The 22,029-nt window shown below is 35.3% G+C and overlaps 1 protein-coding gene across 1 annotated transcript in view; it reads right to left on the bottom strand.

The window, feature by feature from the left end:
* Nucleotides 1-20,354, bottom strand: part of THEMIS (thymocyte selection associated) — a 170,319-nt gene extending 149,965 nt beyond the window's left edge. The window contains 1 exon segment of the mRNA XM_008574008.1: nt 20,139-20,354. Coding sequence (XP_008572230.1) covers nt 20,139-20,229 — 91 coding nt within the window. The 5' untranslated portion in view covers nt 20,230-20,354.
* Between the last annotated feature and the right edge of the window lie 1,675 nt (nt 20,355-22,029).

Genomic DNA, 22,029 nt, shown 5'->3' with positions numbered 1-22,029 from the left:
TGCAAACATCGAAGTGGCCCACCAGGGACTGGTGGCAAAAATGGTAGAAAAATTAGTCCAAACTGACTTCCAGATGGAGATGCTGGGGTACTAAGAAAATGAAAGGGTACCAAGATTTATTGATGTGGAAAAATTGGGAAGGAAGCATGAGTTCAGTTCTTGTTATATATATTGTTTCTTATATCAAATGGTCATCCTTAAGCAGAGATGGTCGTGTCTAGTTTCTCTTAAACAACTGTTGCCAGACAGGCTGTACCACAATCAATTGGGAAACATTAAAAAATACAGACTCTTGGACTATACCCCCAAGTTCTCAATCAGATTCTTCAAGGTGGAACCCAAGAACATGCAATTTTTTAAAAGTGTCCTAGTAGATGGCAAAGTTTAGTTGCTTTTCAAATATGGTTACACATCACTAAATAGGTAAAGAGAAGTCATGAAACTACATATATCAACTTGGAATAGCACATTGATTTAGGAGTTAGTTAAAACTACAAGAGGGGAACAAAACAAAACTAAAGCAATTAACTCTGTGACTAGATCTTCTCTTAGTGAGAGTGAGAAAAATAGAGCATCCTTGACATGTGAAGATGAATATTTAAGATTATTACAATATGCATGGAATTTACCTAAAATACTTCAGCATAGATAATGAGAAACATAAGTGTGTGTTCCGCAGTTTTAATCCTGAGAAAGGATGAAGAAAATGCCAGTTAACATTTGAAATAAACTATTCGGAAATATCAACCCAGGGTGGCTAGTTACCATGCAAAAGATGAATCAGAAGTTCACACTCTTAAAACAACTACCACGAATGTTACCTACTTTCATCTCCTATCACCACAGGTTTTGTTAATTAGAATAATGGTTATTGGTAAGGCAGTTTCATGGGTGAAATGAGTGGTGTTCAAAATGTGTTGATTAGTAACAAAGGCATTTCTGTTCTTGCAAATACGTATAAGAATCTGGTGAGCCCAGTGTGTGCCCTATGCTCTCGATTCAGCAGCTGATTCAAAACAGTTTTGTTATCAGCCTCTAACAATAAGGGTAGCAGCATCCTGATGCTGGAACATTGTTGCACAAGTCTAATGAACTTTTCATGCAATATACTGTCAGAGAGCCTCTAAAGACAGTTGGGACTACATCGAGCTCACCCATCGGTCACATAACTGTTGTTGTGCTTGCTTGCAGAAAAATGTTTTTTACATTTGTCAAAATTTGCTCTAAGGCTTTCTTTTATTGTGATAGACCAGCAAGTTTGTGGGGAAGAAACCAATAGCCATCATCAACTTCCAAGAACTAAAGGTTATCAATATCTACCAAAAATAACCTAATAAGGTGAATGACCAAACCATTTCTGATCAGTTTACAACAAAAGTCATTTTCTCCAGAAAGTCTGACATGATTTCTTTCTAGTTACTCTTAATAAATAAGATGAAATTAATATTCTTCAATATGTTACTTTAATAAATAGGAGCTGCTAAATTTTACTGAGCAGTTAGCTTGTGGATTTTTTTAAAAAACACAATGCTTCCATGAATAATTCTGCTTTGTTTTTCAAAAGGGATCTAAATTAGAAATGCAACTAGCATGAAGCCCAACAATAAAAATACAATGCTACGTGTCACTTGTCAGATGAACGGCATCTATCAGTAGTTAATTTGCACTGTCAATTTTTTAATGAATGGCTTATTGTTCCAGGTAAGAAGAGAACGTTCTTAATAGCAGAAATTACAAATTTTATTCTTCTATCTTTAGTGGATTAAAACACTCATTTAAGTTTTAAAGCATATGTTACAATAAGAAGTAATTTGCGAAGTGCCAACTTAGAAAAAAAGGTCTTTTTCAAAATAACATTATTTCTATACAGGAAAAAAAAGTTCTCTTAAATATATTATATAAAAATCCATGTGGTCTAATTATAGTTGACAGAAATAATATCAATCCAGGAGTGATCATCTAAACTGTTGAGAATACACTAACATGTATCACCTCCTGAAATGTCTTTGTAACTGCTATGTCTGACTCCCTGACAGAGACCTTGAGTTCTTTGAGAGTTAGGGCCATGATGATAAGTCTGTTTCATGATCTCCATTGCTTCAAATTCAACATACTGCCAACTATCAGGTGGCCACTCGGAGTATCAGCTGACATATTTATCCATTGTTTATATGTTTCCTTATATTTACATATCACTAAGAAACATAATTGTTGATCCTGTTATATGAAAAGAAAGTTTTACTCTTCTCTTTATTAATAATGGGAGAATGGAATAACTGTATAGAATCAGTGTCTTTGGATAAGTCTGGGCCTCTGAAAAATCAGGAGTTCAGTTTAGATGACCTAGAATGCCGCCTCATCATAAAAAAAAAAGTTGATTTATTAGAAATATAGAAAATTACTTTTATAAAAAATGGGCAAATTATGCGGGGGCAGGGTGTAGGAAAAAGAAAGAGAAAACAGGTCCTTAGGGCCAATAGCGACTAGGGCGGATAAGCTGCCTCTGCCAGGGCGGCTCCGATGCGCCTGGAGGGGCCGCGGGATGCGAACGCGCGGCGGGGAGAGAATCGGGGCGGTCAGGAGCGCACAGCCGGCCGCGGGCCTCTCAGTAGCGGGAGGTGCTGGTTCGGATCCCGACCCGACCCGTCCTTCCGAGCTGTCCTTCCACGACATACGACCCGCCCTCCCCAGGCCAGCGCCACTGCTCCGTGTTTTCCCGACCAGCCGATGGCGGTCGCCCCACGGCCCCTCCTCTGGCGCCTGATTTACTCACTCTCCGCCCTCGCACGTCATTCGGGTCGCAGCCACCTCGTCCTCCTGAAAAGCCTGCGACGTGTGCACAGCTTACCCGGCAGTGTTTTTAGGTGCCGTCTCTTTATTATCCTCTTAATCATTAGTCTTTTCTTTGAATGAAAAACTTGATGGCAGGGGGTTTATTCTATACGCTCGCTTTGTACGCTTCCCTTTCCCACGTATGTTTTAAACGTTTGAGCACATCACAGGCGCCCAGAGAAAATCTATCAGAGTATCTGTGCATTTATCCAATCAATCTCATTTCCAAAATCCATATAAAGTAAAAAGGAACGTGGAAGGGAGAGCAAGCCTTATCTAGTCTCAGTTCAAATTTCCGTGTTTAAGATTCTATAAACTATTTGAGCATGCTATCTATAGTTGCCGATTTTTTTTTTTTTTTTTTTTTTTTTTTTTTTTTTTTTTTTTTTTTTTTGTCTTTTTCCGTGTCCGGCAAAGGATCGCAACCCTCAGTGTCGCCCCTGTACCGGACCAGGACCTGCAACGGGATCGCAACCCTCGGTGTTGCTCCTGCACCTCGCTCAGCCAGTGAGCGGGAACCGGTCTGTATGTGGGATCCGAACCCTCGGTGGGAGCGCCACCACGCTCCCAAGCCGCGCACTATAGCAGTGCGTCACCGGGCCGCCCTATAGTTGCCGATTTTTTAAATTATTGAAATAAATACATACATTATGTTTAAATAGGAAGGTTAGGATGACTATGTTACTAATTTAAAAACTTAATCTGCTAGTGAACGGTTAATTCAAAACTCACAAGATTTGACTTCAGAAGTTCTGGAAAAACTGTTTTGAATATGTTTTAAACATTTTCTGCTGTCAATAGAGAAATTTTTTAAAATGTGGTTTTGGTCTGTGGTTAGAATTCACCCATTGTTTATGGAACAGGTGTTCTCTCCTTAACTGACATTAGTGCTGAATCATTAAAACCAACCCTTCTAAACCTAGAGAAAAACTTTTTTTTACTTCCAATCATTCTTTGTATGAATTAGAAAATTGAATAGCTAATCTAATTACATTGACTAGTAAAAATTGCCCCGAAAAAACTTGTCCTAATAAAATATTTTTCTTTAGAATAACAATAAAAAGTACTGTCAAATAGCAACTGCCAATTTCCATGTAAAAAGTACTATTTTATGTGAAAAGATGTTTCATTTAAATATATCTCATCTCACAGCTTATGCTAAAATTTTGGTTATAAAAGGTGCAATGATTCTTAATATTTATTGGGAGTAAAACAAATTAGATGTTCCAATTAAAATGTAAAGTTTTTGAATTCAAGAGCTTGAACGTTGCATCAAACAGACATTTCTAAAACAAATTTTCTTATTTTTTTATACACACTAATTTGAAGTTACTATCTCTCCCATTTCAACACTTACTAGTCATTCAGTGGTGCCTAACAAAATCTACCAGTGTCACAATAAACAAAAATATTAATTACTACTCTTAAGGAAAATATATTGATTTTATATTCCTTTACTAAATGTCGTTCAAAGTTAAATTGACCAAGAATTTGTACCTATTGAAATTAATTTACGTAATTAATATCCCTAACCAAAATTTCCATTTCACAGAATTTGAAAATCTAGCAGACAATAAAAATATATAATTTTACTTCACTTCTTGCTCATTATTTCTTTATATTTATAAAATGAAGAAAGTATATAAAGAATCTATATTTATATGATTATATGAGACAATATTTACCATTATTCTATTTTGTAATTTGGTATGGCATAGTCAAGTTTGGTACTTACCAACAAATAAATTAGAATTTTTTAAGTATAAACACTCTACTACAAATGTAAATGGTGTTACTACATTGTACAAAAATGTCCACATTTTGGCACATCTCTATTTAAGTAAACAACACAAATATGTTCTGGCAGTTATTTTCCTCCACAGCTTTTGAAAACAATACAACTGAAGTTACTTTTATCTAAGCTTCTTTGCTTATTTTTAATACACCTGTTTTAGGGCTTTTTCATAAACTAAGGCCTGCTTAAGTGAAATTTTAGAGAGAATGTGCTCCACTCAAGAACACAACACAAAAATGCACTAAACTTTTAAACTTCAAATTTATATTCTTAAACTGCAAATGTTCATATTCTTATTTTCAAAACTGTAATGGCTGGGCCGGCCCAGTGGCGCACTGCTACAGTGTGCTGCTTGGGAAGCGTGGCAGCGCTTCCGCCGAGGGTTCGGATCCCACATACAGACTGGTTCCCGCTCACTGGCTGAGCGAGGGGCGGGCACAGCACCAAGGGTTGCGATCCCGTTGCTGGTCCCGGTCCGGTACGGGCGCGACACTGAGGGTTGCGGTTCGTTGCCGGACACGAAAAAAGACAAAAAAAAAAATGTAATGGCTAATTACCCTAAAAGGGTAACTTCTTACTGACCTGTATGTAGTATGGCCTAAAGTCATTTTGGTAGCCAAATTATACAAGAGCTGAAATGTCAAATCTTACACTGCAAAAAAAAGAAAAATAAAAAAAGTCTTCAAAGTTTTTAAAGAAAAAAAATCAAGCATCATTTCAGACAAGATTACAACCTTAAGAATGTGGCCAAAAATATAATTTTTGCAAATTATCAAATCAATACGATTTTAGTATATTTTTAACTGAAACTAAACATGTAAGGTTTCCAAATTCTATTCTGACAGTCGTTTTAGTATCCAACTATAAGCCATTGACACACACAAAATTTATATTTATTTAATAAATTATTATCAAGTTTAAGTTTTGAGATATAATAAGTTTTACTTAATTTAAAAGCTTAGATATAAAAAGTTTTCAGTTTTCAAGTTTAGGTTTAAAGAGTTTAGGTTGTCCTGAATCTCAAGAGCAGTTTTATACCTGCAAAGCTCAACAGAACATGTAAACATGTAGAAAAATTCAACGCACATCTTTTACAAATCTTTACAAATATAAGTTCAGGTGGAAAAATACTGGTGCTCTGTTTTCATTCAGCTGAAATTATTTTTTAATAATGTGACAATCCATATTCATTAGGCTTTGTATAATTTCATTTCACTTGAGTCTATATAAAACAATATCAATGTTGTAAATATATATTAACAAATAAAGTTTTTGTTTTGTCTGAATATTTAAAATCTATGAAATACAAATAAATGCAAGTAGAATACAATGCAATAATGTTCAAATTTGCCCTGGTTTTGCTACCAAGTCCCTGGATGATATCATGCATAATTCACTGAATATCATTGTTCAATGTACTTACTCCACTAGTTTTAGTTAATTCTTTAATGTCATACTTACCAAATTGTAATAAGTAACCAGTAATTTTTTAAAAAGACAAATATATAGCTATTACTAATTATATCCTATGCATTTATACTTCAGGATAAGTACAAAATCAAATTTGTACAGTCAAATTTCCATCAATAAATGGTTATAAAATATCTTAAAGACATTGCTGGTTCTATAATGATAGCATTCACTATACGATTTGTCACTTAAACTTTTCAAGGGGCAGAACAAGAATAAACTTTACTGTAAGTTTTATCCCTGGGGCAGAGGTAGCTGATGTAGCAAACAGGTGACCCTGAAAAACGGAAATAATAATAACAATCTCACAAGAGACCACCAAGGATTAAATATATTTACAGATATAATGAATTAACTAATATAAATAAGATTAAATACATTCATATACATACATATGAACACAATGTATGTGTAGATGAACATATATAAAGTATACTTAATTATATATGTAGCATTATGTATATTCACATATTTATGTTTAAACATACACATACAAAATATACGATGTATGTATTATATGTAAATATACACCCAAATCTATTTATAAAGGGCATGCACAGTGCCTGGCACATAGTAAGCCTTCAGTATATACAGCTATGATTGTCATTAATCTACCATAAACCACCTACTAAAACCAAATATTTATCCCTAGCACAATCTCAATCTGGTGCCATTTCTTTCATCAACAAACTGCTGTACTCTCTGCTGCTTCTCCTCCGACACAGAGACAAGTTCTTTTCTGGCTTTCCAGGCGCCTCCTCTAGCCACACCTCCCATGATGGTGTTCTTTAGGACGCACATATTTCTTCTGATGCGGCACATAAACTTAAGGGCAATCCCTAAAATAACAAGACTTCTTTCACACTTACAAATCTGTAATGTCAGCCCTGACAACTCAACCACTCCTTTTACTTTAGATGCACATTTTTGGCGCTCTAATGTTCGTTTGCAAGTGAATGCCCTAAGCCTCTAAATCATTGCAATGTAACTGAATTATGCCTCCATCTCCAAAACCAATGTTCCTCTTGTAGTTACTCTTTCAATTAATATTTTGATCATCTACCATGCTATCAGTCCAGAAACTTCAACTCCTCTCTCTTGCTCACTGCCTCTCATTAGCTGACAAGTTCAGAAGATTCTATTCCAAAAGACCATGGGTTCTGTCTGTAGAACTGCTATTAGCCTCTTGCTGTTTATCTCTTTCTCCTATCTATCTAGTAAACCTCTACTATAATGGATGTCTAATCTATTCATCTAAAATCTTTTTTTTTTTTTTTGCCTTAAACATCTCAGAAATTCTTTGGGTTTTTTTTTTTTAATCAAATTATTTACAATAAATATGCTTTAGGGTTTTTTGTTTTGTTTTGTTTTGTTTTTGACCAGTAAGGTGATCATAACCCTTGGCTCAGTTTTGTCTGCACCACACCGGCCATCCCTATATAGGATCCAAACCTGCAGCCTTGGCGTTACCAGCGCCGCACTCTCCCAAGTGAGCCACAGGGCTGGCCCAATATGCTGTAGTTTTGCAATCACATTGTACTAGTTAATGTTGCCATAACAAAATACAACGGATGGGGCAGTTTAAACAAGAGCAATTTACTTTCTCATAGTTCTGGAGGCTAGAAGTCCAAGATCAAGGTTTGGGCCAATTCAGTTTCTGGTGAGGGCTCTCTTTCTGGTTTGCAGATTGCTGCCTTCCTGCTCTGGCCTCACTGGGTCTCACATGGCCTTTGCTCAGTGAATGTGTGGCAAGAGAGAGCCAGCTCTCTGATGTCTCTTCTTATAAGGACATTAATCCTATCAAATCAGGGCTCCACCCTTATTTGGGTGGGGCCCTGATTTAACCTAGTTACTTTCTTAGAGGCCCCTTCTCCAAATATATCACACTGGGGATTAGGGCTTCAACATATAAATTTGGAGGTGAGGAAGAGACACAAACATTTAGTTCATAACACACATTATAAAAATAATACATTTTTTTACACTTTTCTATTGATTACAGTAGAAATTCAATATCCTTATTATAGTTCAGAAGTCATTTAAAATATGACCACAAATCACCTGATTACCACTATTCCCTGAGGAGTTATAAAACCATATTTTGAATTTTCAAACTTGTACATGCTTCTAAACAATTTTCTCTCATTCTGAAAGTTTCTTATTTACCTGGTCATCTTCTGTTTAGGTTACAAGCGCAGTAAAATTATCGCCACCTCTTGTTAAGCTTTCTCTAACTTACCAGGGTATTGAGTTATACACTCCCCGGTGTTTTCAAATCAGTTTATGTCAATTTTCACATTGTATCATAAATACTATTTTTTTTTAAATCGATCTCCTTTTATTAGCCTACAAAGTCTTTAAGGGCAAAGATCATACTTCATTCATTTTATAGAAGGAAGTAAGGAGGGAAGGAAGAAAGGAAGAAATGAAGGGAGAAAGATATACAATTTTAGGGAATTTTTATAATTTTAAAATATTTTTTGCAGGAAATATAATATTTAATATATCCAAAACATGGTACTTAAAAATCTTAATTCTGGTCGGGTCGGTTAGATCAGTTGGTTAGAGCGCAGCCTTGTATTACCACGGTCATGGGTTCAGATCTCCAAACCGGCCAGCCACAAAAAAAAATCTTAACTCTGAAGAGGGGAAAAACATCTTGATGGCATTTCAGTATTGCTATAAGAAACACTTTTGAGGGCCGGCCTGGTGGTGCACTGCGCTAGTGCGCCGCTTGGGAAGCGTGGAGGCGCTCCCGCCGAGGGTTCGGAGGGTTCGGATCCCACATTCAGACCGGTTCCCGCTCACTGGCTGAGCGAGGTGCGGGGGCAACACCATGGGTTGCGATCCCGTTGCCGGTCCCGGTCCGGTACGGGGGCGACACTGAGGGTTGCGATCCGTTGCCAGACACGGAAAAAAAAAGACAAAAAAAAAAAAAAAAGAAAAAAAGAAACACTTTTGAGCATCGCATTTTTGCGCTCAGTTAAGCAAAACTTCGCTTTGACCTCTGCAAATGTATGTGTGGTATCATCAGCATTTTTCTTTTTAGTAAAAAGTGAAAATAAATGGCTCATGCTATCTAAATTCATAGTGAAGAAAAAAAGTTCTAGTATTGTGTTACCTATTCTTTGCAATTTAGGTTGTTATCTCCAGGTTCCCGATTGGACATTGTAATGTTCAAGAGAATGATACATGGTTTGCCACCATTTCCTCTCTGATATCACTTCTGATGACTCTTCCCCTCCTTCCAGCCTCACTGGTTTCTCACTTTTCCCAAATCTGCCCACGCATTACTGCCACGCTTAGCTAAAGATCTTCCCTTATCTTAGAAAACTGTTCACCTAGATATCAGATTGCTTAACTGCCTCACTTTTCTCAACTACAGAGAGCTTTTTCTACTGTGGTCATTTCCAGCATGCTTTGTAACTGAGTGCAAAGTTGGTTCATTCTCCATTAGTTGAATTTAAGGCTTTAGAAAATACTGGCTAACTCAAAATATACTATAAGCATAATGATAAGCAATAAAAACTCTTCTAAAGGAACCACGCACTAAAAGGTTAGCTCCCTGGGCTTGAGGTGCTCAAACAACACGCATTCCAAAGAAAGAACTAGCCCTTCCCTGTCTTAGGAGATAACCTCTAAGTTTTTCGAATATTCTGCCAGATGAGAATGTTTTTGTATATTTGGAACCTTGGGCCACACTACATAGTTTAAGCTAACAAGGTCAGTTATGATAAATTCCTGTTTTTGTTCACCTGAGGTCCTGAACCACACATATCACTTTGACCTCTGGAGGGGCTAGAGACTGAGTAGCTAAGGTCAGTCACATGGGTACTCCATGTCTATGTGACTGCTCCCAGTAAAAGCCCTGGACACAAAGGTATGGGTGAGCTTCTCTAGTTGGAACTAATTTGTACATGTTGTCACACATCTTTGCTAAGAGAATTAAGCACTGCCTTGATGTCTCCACTGGGAGAGGATAACTGGCAGCTCACTCCTGGTTTCTCCTGGACTCTGCCTTAGATGTCTCTTTCCTTTGCTGACTTGAATCTGTATCTTTTTCCTGTAAAAAATCATAGTCCTGAGAGTGACAGCTTTTGTGAGTTCTAAGAGTCCTAGGAAATCATTAAACATGAAGGTGGTCTTGAGGACCCTCAACACAAAAACAGAGGAGGAACCTCTGGGTTTTTTGTTTGTTTGTTTTTTGTTTTGTGACCTTGAGTTAGGCAACATGAGGAAAGAGCGAGAGAATAAATTGGATTTCATCACAATTTAAAACCTTTTGCATCAAAAGACAACATTAAGAAAATGAAAAACCAAGACATAAAAGGGAAGAAAATATTTGCAAATTGTATATCTGTAAATATTTGCAAATCAAATATTCAGAATATAAAAAGAATTCTTGTAACTCAATAATAAGACTATAAACAACTCAATCAAAGATGGGAAAATGATTTGAAGAAATATTTTATCAAAGATAAACAAATTGCTAATAAGCACAGGAAAAATGCTCAACATCATTTGTCATTAGGGAAATGAAAATTAAAATGACGAAGGCCATTGGCTATAATGTAAAAAGATAGAGAACACGAAGTTTTAGTGAGGATGTGGAGAAACTGGGATCCTCATAAATCACTGGTGAAAATGTAAAATGGCACATTATTCATAATATCTACAAACATGAGACAGTCTGAGTATCCTTCAACTGATGTTGGATAAGCAAAATGTGGTATACCCAAATTTTTATTTTAAATAATATTTTAAATTTTATCTTAAATAATACTTACGTACAATACAAAATATTTATATAAAATACACAATAAAATATTATTTAGCAATAAAAAGGAACAAAATATTGATACATCCCACACGGCATGGATAAACCACAAAAACTTGCTATGTGAAAAAAGCCAAATGCAAAAGGCTACGTGTTGTGTGATTCATTATAAATGAAATGTCTATGGACAGCAAATTTATAGTCAGAAATCAGACCAGTGGTTTCCTGGGACTGGAAATGAGAGTGGGGATCAATGGCAACTCAAGGGAATTTTTTGAGGTGATAGAAATGGCCTTAAATTGGTGATGATTGCACAGTTCTATCAATTTACTAAAAGGCATGAATTGTGTACTTATAGTGGGTAAATGTTACAGTATGTAAATTATACATCAATAAAGTTGTACAAAAAATCTGGGAGGAGACAGAAAAAGGTGCTTTGGTACAAAAGAAAATGAAGAACAGGAGATGGAAGATAGGGAATGTAGGGAAAGGGAGGGAAAAATTGCAGGATTAAGTAGGTGGTCAGGGTCAGCTCGTAAAGGGAGTTAGTCAGGTCGATGTCTGGTAGAAGAGTTTTCCAGCCCAAGGGAAGAGTGGGAACAGAGCTTTAAGACAGGAGACTATTCCCAAATTCGAGCAACAATGAAGAGGCTAGTGTGGCTGGAAGGAGAAGGAGATTATTGCTAAACAATAAACTCAAGACAAATAATGGGGCAGGGAGACAATGTTGGGCTTCTTATCCATCATAAGGTTTCTATTTTGAGAAAAAACAATGGAGAGCATTTGGAGGGTTATTAACAGAGGAGTTACATAAACTGACATACATTTTAAAAGCACAATTCTGGATGCTAGATTGAGAATAGACTTCAAGAATGAAAGCTTAGAAACAGAGAGATTGGCAAGGTGGATGTTTTAATAATCCTGGCAATAAATTATGACGGATTGAAACAAAGGAGTAAATGGAAGTTGTCAGAAGTGGAGAAATTCTGGATAAAGCATGAGAAAAAGAATTTTGGCATTGATTTTTCTCTTCTTAAAAGTTAATTAATACTTTCATAAAAATTAGAAGAGTATACATCAAAATGTTAACAGTTTTTCCCTCTGTTTGGTGGAGTTATGGGTAATTTTGTGCTTCTGCATTTACCAAATTGCCAAACATGTGCATGAATTTTTATAAAAAAAATTTTTTTTTAATTTTTTAAATTGAAACATATTTATTGTACATATTTATGGGATACAGAGTTATATTTCGGTACATGAATACAATGTGTAGTGATCAAATCACTGTAGGTAATAAATTCATTGTCATAAAAATTGATCATTTCTTTGTAATGAGAACATTCAAGCTCCTCTCTTCTAGCCATTTGACAACATACAATAAAGAATTATTAATTATGGATGTTAGCACTACCATATACCAGTAGAACTTGTTTTTCTTATCTAGCTTTAATTTTATGTCCATTAACCAACCTCTCACTATCATCCCTTCCTTCTCTCCTTTCTAGCCTCTAGTAACCACAGTTCTATGTTGTATTCTGTACTTCAAAAATTTCAACTTATTATGAGATATGTATATATATTTTTTTAGCTCCCAGATATGAGTGAGAACATGTGATATTTCTCTTTCTGTGCCTGGCTTATTTCACTTAACATAATTTTCTCCAGGCTCATCCATGTTGCTGCAAATGGCAGAATTTCACTCTTTTTTATGGCTGAGTGGTATTCCATTGTGTATATATACCCCAAATTCTTTATCCAATCACCCTTTGATGGACATTTAGGTTGGTTTCAAATCTTCGGTATTGTGAAATAGCCAACATGCTGATTTCCTTTCCTCTGAATATGTACCCAGTAGTGGGATGGCTGTTTCATATGGCAAGTAGTTCTACCTGCTGTTGTTTGAGGAACCTCCATTCTGCATTTACCAAATTGCCAACCATATGCATGCATTTTTATAAAGCAAAAAAAGAAAAATTTGTTAATATCCAGCTCATCAAAAAAATCATAATGCAAACAAACTTTGTTTTTTACCAGATTCTTTAATCAACACCAAAACGGTTACATGTATAAAGTAAACAGTGGCAAGTAGTAAAGTTAGCCATATGGAGAGCAGTCAAAGAAGCAACTGATAATTTTTCCTGAATATTGGTGAACTCACTTCCCTATGAACATGTGGTAGCATAATTACCCAAGTAGTTTTCCTGATATTATATGACTTCATAATATGTCTGATGTCTAATTTTTCTGAATTGATAAGTTCAGTTTAGTTATAATAAAAATAAGTTATCGTACCGTTGTATCAGAAAGAAAAGTTTAGGTTATGTTAAACAACCTTAAAATCTCAGAGATTTAAACAATAAGGTATTTTTCTTTTTCTACTACATGTTCAGTACAGGTGGGTGAGGATAGGATCTCTGCTAGCTGTAGTCACTTAGCAACCGTTCCATTTTAACATAGTCTACCACGATGAAAAATATTAAGTTATAAACTGGTTCTTAAAACATCTGTCCCCAAATGATACACATTACTTCTGCTCTCATTACATTTACCATTGCAAGTCATATGACCACAAAAGGTCTGGGAAGTATAATCCTACCATATACTCAAAAGGAGAAAAAAACTGGAATAAATAAACACCAATTTTTTTTATTTCTCAAATATGTTACTTTGTTATCAACTGCTCTCTCAAAGAACTAAAGACAACATGATAGTACAGATCAACCTATTAATGTCAGAGGTCATAATTTCCCAAAGCTTTAATTTGAGAGGAATTTATAATTGCAATTATGTTATCTCCTAGCAGGGCTCTCTCTAGAGTCTCTAGAGTATTTTCTTAACAGAACACAAAGCAAATAGTGAATGATCTAGAATTGTCCCTCATTTGTAACTTACCCAGGGGGCAGAGTCCTAAGTTTATAACCCACAGTTCTGTGCCTCACATCAGTAGGGCAACTTACGTTCCTAAAGAATAAGTGCTTTAGCAACATGATATTGAGAATAACATGCTGCCTATTATCACCATGTTTGTCAATTGGGAGTACTCAATCCACTGTCACAGAACCTCACATTATTTGACATTAGTCTTTCAAGTTCCCTCAAGCCTCTCTTCCCCTAAAATCTCTTGTCATGGAGTCATCACCACTGGATGGGTGGAACCTGGCTCCATTGCTTGTACTGATACAAGAAGCAGAAAGGGAATGAAGAATATGTTTTCATGCACTTAAAACAGAAAGACACCAAAGTATTGGAAACAAATGCTTAGGAAATGTCATACCAAAAGAAAGCTGGAATAATAATATTATTATCTAACAAAATGGTACCTAATGAAAAAAAAATCATCACAGAAATAGGACGATATAATAAAGTAAAAGATATAACCCTCAAAAACACAGGCACATGCAACAACTCAACCTCAAAAAATATATAAGGAAACAAAGACATAATGAAGAGTGAACTAGATAAATAAACTGTTAAATGAGTTTTAAACATAACTTGCTCAGAAAATGATAAAGCCGATGAAAAATAAGCAGTGAGAGTATCTGAACAATTAAAACCTCAATATATATTGTATATATAGAGAAATGTTATACCAAAAAAAAAAAAACCTTTTTGAACACACATGAAATATTTCCAAAGTAGAACATATTTCATACCATAAAGGAAACCTCAGTCAATTCCAAAGAAACACCATAACACACATTATTGTTCTCCAATGAAATATAATAAAGTTATTAATTTAAAACAAAAGGAGAGCTAAATAAAATCCTATACGATCAGTAAACAAATGAAATAAATAGCCATTAGATTTAAAAGGCAATAAAGTATAATTAGAACTGAGTAATAATGAAAATGCTACATGGCAAAATTTATGGGAAAGAGTCAAAAAAGTATTTAGAGAAAAATATAGTTTTAAACACATTTATCAAGACATAAGAAATGTTTTTTAAATGACTGCTGATTCAACATAGGAAGATAGAAAAGGAGCAAGAGACCAAACAGAGAAACAAAAAAATAATGAAGATTAAGTCACAAATCAATAAAAGGAACAAAATAATAGAGAATATGAACAAAACCAAACTTCAGTTTCTCTCCAAAAATGTCTATATTTATTAGCTTTTACAGGAGAGTTCTGCTAAATTTTAAGGAAGAATTTAAAACCTATTTTTAGAAAATTACCTCAGAAAATAAAAAAAAAAAATCTATGTAGCTCATTTTAGGAAGCTAGTGTTATCTTAAACCTAAAACAGATGTCTATTGACTTATTTCATTTATGATTAAATGCAAAAGCCCTAAACATAATATCAAACTCCTACATTGTATTTTTTAAATGTAGATATAATATGAAAGGATTTTTTAACATTTGAAAATCTTTAAAGTTTAACTCACATAAACAAACTTTAAAAAGCAAACCACATTATCATCTTAATCAGTGATGAAATAGCATTGATTAAGCTCAATACCTATGTTTTATGAAAACACCTAGAAAGCAAAGACTATATGGGAACTTCCTTAATATAGTAAAGGTTAAATATCAAAATTTAGAGCATTACATATAATGAAGGATTTTAGATGATTTTATGATTAGGAATAAAACAAGGATTCCCACTATTGCATATCATAGTACCAGAGGCCCTGGCCTAAAATACAAAGAGAAGAAAAAAACAGTTGTAACAATTGGTAGGGAAGAGACACAACTTTTGATGTTTTCTGATATCAATATCTATTTAGGAAAACCAGTGAAATAAAAAAAGTAAACTGTTAGAATTAATAAGGGAATTCATCAATATTGCTGATAATATTTAATTGCATTCCTCCACGTCAGTGATATGCAATGGGAAAACAGAAGAATTATGGTATCAGTCAATATAACATATATGAGTATATATGCATAAGTATATGTGAATGCATTCTAGGAACTAGCCTAGGGTACACAAGATCTTTATAGAGACTTTTTAAAAACGCCAGTGAATGATCTAGAAGTTTTGTTTTGTTCTGTTTTGTAAATGAGAGATAAACTATGCTTCTGGATGGGAAAGCCTTACTATTTAAAAAATTAAAGAAATAATTTAAAACATTTTACATTAGAAATCTCAGCTCAGAATGGTTTCACTGGAAATTCTACTGAATATTCAAATAAGAAGTAAAACCAAATTTCCACAAAATCTTTAGAAGAATAGAAAAAAAATCTACCCAAGAAGTTTTGTAAGCATAACATAACTTGAAACAAAAGCCTAGCTAAGACATTACAAGAAATAAAAACTATAAGTCAATATCATTCTCTAAATGAGACACAAAAGTACTAAAAATAAATAAATAAAAGTGATAGTCAACCAAATTTAGTGATATATGATGAAACTGGCTTTATTCCACAAGTAAAGGGTTGTTTAACATTCAAAAAGTAAATATAATAGAAAAAAAATCATATAATCATTATAAAAGTTACAGAGAATATTTGATAACATTAAACATATGCTTATGATTTTTTTTAAAAGCTGTTAGAAAACTGGAAACTTTTTAAACCTAAAACAAACATATTTAATGGTGAATTACTGAAACTCTCTCTCTGTAGTTGTGAATGAGACAAGGAGGTTCTTTGCCATTACCCCTATTTGATATTGTACTAGAAGCACTAGCCAGTGCTTTAACATAAGAAATAAAATGTAGAAATCCATCAATTTTCACAGACAACACAAATGCATATATAACAAATCCAAAATAAATTAAAGATATAGTCTTAAAATTTAACAAACACAACAAAGAAAAGACTGAAATTTTAAAAGATACCATTTATAATGGAATTATAAAAAAACAAATAACTAAGAACAAGTCTTTAAAAATAATGCAAGCTCTCCACAAGTAAACTATAAAACATTACTGACAGGAATGAAAAGAGACATATAGCTAGACAGCTATACCATGGTCATGGATCAGGACTTAGTTCAAAATTAAGCCCATTTTCTCCAAGCCAATGCACAGGAGGACTTTTATGGAAGTTGATAAGTTAATTCTAAAATGTATATGAAAATTTAAAGAGCCAAACTTGAAGGAGAATAATAAATTGGGAGAACTTATTTACTTATTCTACAGTAATAGTACTCAAATTTGGCTGCATGTTATAATTATCAGTGAGGTATTTAAAAACGTGATGGTGATGCCTTACTTCTGATGTGATTAAATCCTTATCCCTCGAGGACAGACCCAGGCATCTATATTTTTAAAACATCCCAGGTGTTCTTAACGTGTAAGTAAGATTGAGAACCATGGCTCTTTGGCATATTATTATGCATAATACAAGATATATTTTAGATATCGTTGCAAATCTACATTAATTAAAACAGGGTAAAGTTGATGTAAAGATATCAATTAGATGAATGGAACAGAATGGAAGCAGAAAGAGATCCAGGCATGTATGGTCACTGTTTATGCCTAAGGTAACACAGAAAGGCAGCAGGAAAAAGACAGTTCTTCAATAAATGCCACAGCACCAATTGGCTCTACAGATGAAAAAAAATAAATATTGGGCTCAACTTCAAACCATATAACAAAAAATCAATTCCAAGTAGACTGCAGATCTGAAGGTGGAAGTAAACAATTGAATTTCTAGCAGATAATAGAGAATATGAGGGTACTTCAAAAACTTTGTGGAAAAATAGAATTAAAACATAATACAAATCTTTCCATGAACTTTTTGAAGTACTCTCTTGCACGCGCATGTGTGCGTATGTGCATGAACTTCATCAAATTAGTAATAAAAATTTATAAAATCCAGCAGAAAAATGAGCAAGAGATATCAACAGTCTCATAAAAGAGCATCTTCAAAAGACCAACAAATATATGAAAAGGAGCTCAATCTCATTAGTCATCAGGGAGATGAAAACTAAAACCAAGAGCTACCACTAAACTCTTACCAGAATGACTAAAAGTGAGAAAACTGATAATATCAAGAGTTACCAGGCATACGGATTAACAGGAACTCTGATATACTGCTGGCGGGAATGCAATTTGGAACAACTACTTGGAAACTTGTTTTTCATTAACTACTAAGGCTGAACATACACATAACGTATGACATAGCAATTCCACTTATTTTTATACCCAACTGACTGCATATACATGTGAGCACACATGTATGAGAATGTTCATGACAACAACATTACTGGAAATAATCCAAATGCCCATTAGAGGTAGAAGGGATAAACAAATCGTGGTATATTCATCCAATGAAATATTATAATACTGAAAATGAACAAGCTATAATAAAACAGTATGGACCAATTTTAAAAATATAATGTTAAACATATAAGCCAACTAGAAAAGAATGTATATTGTAATTTCCCATTTATATAAAGTTTGTAAATAGGCAAAAGTCATGATAACGGTAAACTCTGAGGAAGATGGTGGATAATGATTGGGAAAGGGTACAAGACAGTAGTTACATGAATGTGCTTATTTTGTGAAAATTCATCGAGGTGTTCACTTTTTCCCTCTTAATTGAAGTATAACATAGTAGTAAAGTAATAAAGTATGAAGAAAGTGGTCTGAACACATGTAGAGCCAATGTTCTTTTGTAAGACAATATGAAAATGTCAAGTCTTCCCAAGTTAATCTATAAAAGTAATACAATCCAATAAAAATTCCAGTTGGATTTCTTACAGAATAAATTGATTTCTTAAAAAACTTATTTTAAGTCTATGAACAGCTAAGTCAACTTAGAAAAAAGGAGTGAAAGCAAGGTTTTGGTCTGTACATTGCCTATATATTAACATTTATTCCAAAGCTATAGTTAACAAAAATAATGTGATTTTGGCACAATTAAGAAAAAACTAGACTAATGGACTAAAAGAGCTATTTCACATACTGGTATAGAGGTGAGCATATAACATAATTTAGAGGAGGCAACATAAATCGATGGGAAAAGGATGGCCAGCTTAGTAAATGGTGCTTGGAATCAGGTTTATTTTGTATAGAAAAAACCAAAATTGGATCCTTGTACACCTCACAGCAAAGTGTCCTCCAAATGGACAAAAAACTAAATGTAAAATATAAAACTGTAAAGTTGATATAAACTAACATGGGAAAGTATCTTTGCAACCTAGACATGAAGACTTCTTACACAAAGCTTCAAAAGCACAAGACATGATACAAAAAAAAAAAAAAAAGTTTTGGTGTTGGCTTAGAAATAGAGATATTTATAATATGATATATATGGCAAAATACGGTCTGATTCCAAATAGTCAATTTACAAATGAATTAAACAAAACCCTATGCATCCACAGGGGTGTAGAGGGTGTGTGTGTGTGTGCATGCACACGCATATGAACTAGAGCTGACATTTGTCAATCTTTCTTTTATTTCATAATATAATATCTAACGCATTCTTTTGTCTATGAATGGGAAAGACTTGCCTAATAACAGTTCTTTAAATTATTGCCACAGTAGTTTGTCTGTATCTGATTTTACTACTGTTTCAATTCTACCACTCTTGTGACCAGAAATATAACATTTGCAAGAAAATGACTCTTTGTATTGCATGTATTAAAACTAACTGCTTAAAGATTCTAGAGTATATATGGGAGGTTTTAATTTTTTTTCCCTGAATTAACATGATGTTGCACCTAAACTCACTAGCTTATTAAATAATTTTAATTGAACTTGGATTTTTCAACATAGATTTTTAAAAGTTAGCTGTAATTGTTAGACATTAATTACTATACCTTCAAATAAAAATTGTTGTTATTTAAGGAATAAGGAGTTGGGCCACTACAGAAAGAGTAAGAGAAGCATTGCTATAAGCAACATTTGGAAGTGGTTAAGAGTTTGGGGAATATTTCTTTCTAAACACTGGGCTTTTACTAGTTGTTTTTGTTTTAGAAAAACTAAATTTTATTTTTTTATATTCTAGAAACATAAATATCAGTAAAATCAAACTTGTTGCTCTTGATTATAACCAATTTCAAAGAAAAAGCAGAAATAATTCACCATTCATGTTGAGCTATTGAAGGCCTGCTAAAAAGCTCAAGAAGCTTCACTCAGTTTCTTATCCCTGTCCACTCCAGCATCCTATCTACTTTCTCCCTTCTGCAGCACTTGGTCCTTAACCATTCATCAGTTAATTACTTTCTTTCTTTTGTGATCACCTCTCCTTTAACAGAACTCATATATGCTCTATTAAAATTGCCCCCTCCAGTTCCCAAGAGTATTCACTCTATGACTAAACACTTCATAAGTATTTTCTAGCCAGCTAAGGATTTGCAGAGTGCTTACCTTCAAAATAGATGCCTGACTGGATTTCTAGAACCCTGGGGAGGGTCCTGAGGTCAAGGGAGTGGATGAATTCTTCCAGTGATAATGCCATTGCTCTGGCTTGGGCCGTGTGTAGATCTGGCACTCACAGAAACGTGTGGCTTCTGAGTGTCACTTGTCTGCAGTTGCAGTCCCTGCTCATCATTCCTCCCACAGGCAGGCAGGGATGTCACACTAGAGCCAAGCTGGGGTGGAGTAGCTCTCTGTGGGGAGGATGGTGAAGAGAGAGGGAGTAGGCAGGAGACAAAAGGTGTTACAGCTCTTTTTGTTCTCATTGTGGCTTCGTTTCCTTCTGACACTGAAGTAGAACAGGACGGGGGTGGGGTGAGCACGTCTGAACAGACACTGCCAAAAAAAATGAGAATTGACAAGTAGCTCACTCTGTCTGTTGCTGGTCCAGGTGTGCATCTACAGCAGTGGCAAGACTGTTTGGGGTCAGAGATGGTTGTGGCTTGTGCCCCAGAAAAGAACAGGAATGCAGGTCTAAAGTCTAACTTTCAAAATGGCACCACACCAATTTGTTATCTCGCTACTTCATTTCTAAAGTTTGGCTCTGTGCCCTATTTACATACTCTCAGTGCTTTTACATTATATTTAGTTATAAAAGTGCTTTGTGTCAGCTCTTTTCAGAAATCTGATACTCTGAAGAGAGTATAGAAACCACTTTTTATTCTTCCACATTAAAAATTTTGCTGAATCTTAAAGGAGGCTGGGGAGGGGTACAATATGCAAAGTGATACAGTAAATTATATAGGAAGTTAGTATGAATTTTCTAATAGCCACACTATAGTGGAAAGTATTTAGATCAGTTGTTAGGAAACGGGTGTCCTGGGGTTAGCTCTATTTTTGATTTACAGGGTGACTTCAGCCTCATCTTCTCTGATCCTCATTTGTCTCATTTATTAAGTGGAGAAAAAGTAGAAGGAGTCAAATAAATTGTATAATTTCTTCCAAGCCCAAAATTCTACAATTCTGATTCCGTGGTTCAAATTCAGGTGATAAAATGCCCAAAGTCAAAGGAAATAAGAGAAGACTCATAAAAACCAATCTCTTAAAAAATCTTTCCCCTCTTGGGGCCGGCCCGGTGGCACACTGGATAGTGCGCCGCTTGGGAAGCGCGGTGGCACTCCCGCCCGAGGGTTCGGATCCCACATACAGACCGGTTCCCGCTCACTGGCTGAGCGAGGCGCGGGAGCAACACCGAGGGCTGCAATCCCGTTGCCGGTCCCCAGTCCGGTACGGGGGCAACACTGAGGGTTGCGATCCATTGCCGGACACGGAAAAAAGACAAAAGACAAAAAAAAAAAAAAATCTTTCCCCTCTTGGGGCCGGCCCGGTGGCACACTGGATAGTGCGCCGCTTGGGAAGCGCGGTGGCACTCCCGCCCGAGGGTTCGGATCCCACATACAGACCGGTTCCCGCTCACTGGCTGAGCGAGGCGCGGGAGCAACACCGAGGGCTGCAATCCCGTTGCCGGTCCCCAGTCCGGTACGGGGGCAACACTGAGGGTTGCGATCCATTGCCGGACACGGAAAAAAGACAAAAGACAAAAAAAAAAAAAAAAAAAAAAAAAAAAAAAAAAAAAAAATCTTTCCCCTCTCTATTCTTTGTATATAACTGAAACAATATTTTAAAACTAGAGTACACAATTCAAGGTGGTTTTTCTAAGTCTCTTGAGTAAATAAAGGAAGACTTGGGCCGGCCCGGTGGCGCACTAGAGAAGTGCGCCGCTTGGGAAGCGCGGTGGCACTCCCGCCCGAGGGTTTGGATCCCACATACAGACCGGTTCCCGCTCACTGGCTGAGCGAGGCGCGGGCGCAACACCGAGGGCTGCAATCCCGTTGCCGGTCCC

This window comes from Galeopterus variegatus, unplaced genomic scaffold (genome assembly GCF_000696425.1).
Source record: "Galeopterus variegatus unplaced genomic scaffold, G_variegatus-3.0.2 Scaffold983, whole genome shotgun sequence".
Lineage (NCBI taxonomy): Eukaryota > Metazoa > Chordata > Mammalia > Dermoptera > Cynocephalidae > Galeopterus > Galeopterus variegatus.
The sequence above is the reverse complement of the archived record's forward strand: the minus strand, read 5'-3'. Positions and strand labels throughout refer to the sequence as shown.